At 43.6% G+C, this 3,012-nt stretch overlaps 1 protein-coding gene across 1 annotated transcript; it reads left to right on the plus strand.

Moving 5' to 3' along the window:
* Positions 1 to 900: 900 nt before the first annotated feature.
* Positions 901 to 2,346, plus strand: LOC137398421 (uncharacterized). The gene is made up of 3 exons (XM_068084529.1): positions 901 to 998; positions 1,527 to 1,956; positions 2,083 to 2,346. The coding sequence occupies exons 1-3, from the start codon at positions 901 to 903 to the stop codon at positions 2,344 to 2,346; spliced, it is 792 nt and encodes a 263-aa protein (XP_067940630.1).
* The last annotated feature ends 666 nt before the right edge of the window (positions 2,347 to 3,012 follow it).

The following is a 3,012-nucleotide window of genomic DNA, read 5'->3' on the forward strand; positions in this document are numbered from 1 at the left end:
TTAATGCAGATAGCGTAAATTTTACTTATGAAGAGGCAGTGGATGGTTTGCAGGATTATTATGGTAGACAAGAGAGTATGTTCGTAAAGGGGCATATGTTTCTGACGGCTAAGCAGGCACTTGGAGAAAGTGATAGGGAATATTTACAACGGGCAGAGAGTTTAAGCAGATATGCAGAGATGGCTAATAACAATGATAGGGTAAGGTTTGCCCTTATAGTGGTGGTTAACGGGTTGAGAGATAGAGAAGTAAGCAGAGATTTGATGAAGAACGCCGATCTTACTAGGGCGTTATTACATCAGGCATTGAGGGCTCGTGAAATGGTCAACAACTCGGATAGGTTTTTGAGAACTGAGGGTAGAAATACAGATTTAAAAAGTGAGGTTAAGAGGAAAGTAGCAAAGGTATCAGAGTTTGATAGCCGAGCGCAGTACAAGAGTAATGATAGAGATAGAAGCTATGATTCAGCGGGTAGATCTTTCCCTAAAGGTAGCCCTAGGAATAGTAAAAGGTATTATACTAGTGAAGCATGATACTAGTAGATATGGGACAAGAGGCTGAGAGCATAACAAGGACAGTGGCAGTAGGAAGTATAGAGACAATAGCAGGGAAAGGTATGTCTCTAGACATGGAGAAAACAGTAGAGAAAGTAGAGATAGAGTTTGCTATAATTGCAGAGGTAGTGGCCATAAGATGCGGAGTTGTACCAACATTAAATGTTTTTCTTGTTGACGGCGAAGACATGTATCCCGTTATTGTAGGTATAAAGAAGGAGATGTAGGTTACGATAGACGAGGTAGCAGCAGGAAGTCAGGAGGTAGCCGTGGTAGTAGCTATGAGCGATATGGCAGCAGGGCTATTAGTAGGGAGAGATACAAGGGCTGAGAAAGCCCCCGCAAGATGAGAGACAAGTTGAGTAGATACAGGGACAATAGTATAGATAGGCTTGAGGGGGAGAGGTATAAGGAGAGGCACGAGATGAGTCGGTATGATAAAAGGTACCGGGATAATAATAATGACAGAAGTGTTAGATTCTCTGATTCGAGGGATAAATATGATGATGACAGTTGACTAGGCCAGAGAATTGCGCAGTATTTAGAAGTTAATGGTGTAAATGTAGAGTTTACGTTTGATACTGGGGCTGAGGTGTCAATATTAACCGAGGCAACAGCCAATAAGTTGAACCTAAGGTTAAAAAAACCATCGACAGTTTTAGAAACTGCTGATGGTAGTGAGTTAAAAGTGGTTGGAAGTTTAATAGTTCTTTTGCAAAGTAAAGACAGGCATTTGGATGCTGAAGTTCATGTGGTGAAAGGATTGAGAACAAAATTTTTGGGCATAACTGAGTTGAAGCGGCTAAAACTATTTGCTGTTGTAAACGCGTTATGCAAAAGTAAGTTTGAGCCTGTTAAGGAGTGTAGAAGTATTAAGCCAGTTAAGCCGTTTTCGTCAAGAACCATTATTGCTGGGTCAAGTTATGTTTCAGATGATGTCGAGTTGCAAAACCTGACAAATAAGTCTGACAGAGAGAGCGAAGTTAAGAAAGGTCACACAAGTCAAGATTGGTGGACTGTTAAAACCAAGGGAGTGAAGAGTAGTGAATATGTAGAAATTGGTAGTCAACAGGGGACAGCCCAAGGTACCAGATATGTACAAGTGTCTATGGAGTATGATAGAGAACACAGTCACGATGAGGTAAGGGAAGGTGCTGAGAAAGTAGCTGAACCAGTGACCGTAATGGAAAAGGTTTGCTCTTTTTTAGCCGAGGTATCTAGCAATGGAATGTTAGACAGAGAAGGTCATGAAAAAAAGGTAGCAGAGGTTGAAAGAGAGGAAAGGGAGGTGCGGAGAAAGTCGAAGGAGAAAATGGCTAAGCTGAAAGCCAAACGGGAGACAGCACTCATGGAGTTGGAAAATGTCAAGGCATTCAGGGTAGTGGTGCAGGAGTTAGCCGAGGTTCAGAGGAGAAATGCTGGTAGCAGACCTTCACTGGTTGCAGGTGAGGTCGAGCTAGATAGGTCTGGGTCTATGCCAACTCCCAGCTCTGTGGTGCCATCCCCTGTGCAACCGGTTACGGCCCAGGTGGAGACCTCCCACAGAAAGCCTGTCGAGCCTGCCTCTTACTGGGGAGAGCGAGATAAAGACGAAAGAGACGGAGATGAGGTTGAGGAGTCATTACTGACCCAACCAAAAGACTCCGAGCTAGTCAGGGTTAGTGGAAGTAGTGTTGGCGATGTTGGTGGAAGTAGTGTTGGTAGTGGCAGTGGTCACGGTAAAAGTATTGATAGCGGCGGAGATCAGGGTGATGGAAAAGCCAGTGCAGACTGGCAATGGAGCTGGCAGTAGCGAGAAGAGTACTTTAGACGGTGGCACAGGGTCAGACAAGCCAGAGACATAGCCTATGGAGACTGCCCTAACGGAGTCAGGTAACGAGCAACACAAGTAAAGTAAGTTACTACGTCTGCTTGTTGGTAGTGATGGAGTTGCCCAAAAAAAAAAGAAAGGGCATGTTGTATTATGGGATTTGTTAGGCTCAGGCTATATTGGTGTCTGATCTCAAGGCAGTACAGGTGGTCTTGGTAATTACGGCGAGTGCATAAAGCTGGATAAAGCTAATGGGTAAAGCTAGTAGATTAGCTAGTGTAAGGTAGTATGGGGAGGATATAAGGAAGTGCAACAAAAGACAGAGGCTCTTCTTCATCTTCACATCAGTACATGTGAGTGCATTGATTTATACCACAGTCTTCAATGCCTAGTTAAGGCACGTGAGTAGGTAGAGCCAAAAATTTGTATGTATTTGAGACATGCAGCTTAGAGCCTAAAGTGGTAAGGTGAGCTGGCGAGAGCTACATTTCATTGACCTGAAGAATAAATATGGGAGAGGATGACACAATCCATACAAATAAGGCCGTTTTTGGCTTTTTTGACCTGGTTCACAGGCTATTATCTTACTTATTTACAAATGCTATGCTCCTGTTCAACACATTGGCAAGCTCATGATGGTTGCAGGCT

The sequence above is a fragment of the Watersipora subatra genome, chromosome 6 (genome assembly GCF_963576615.1).
Source record: "Watersipora subatra chromosome 6, tzWatSuba1.1, whole genome shotgun sequence".
NCBI lineage: Eukaryota > Metazoa > Bryozoa > Gymnolaemata > Cheilostomatida > Watersiporidae > Watersipora > Watersipora subatra.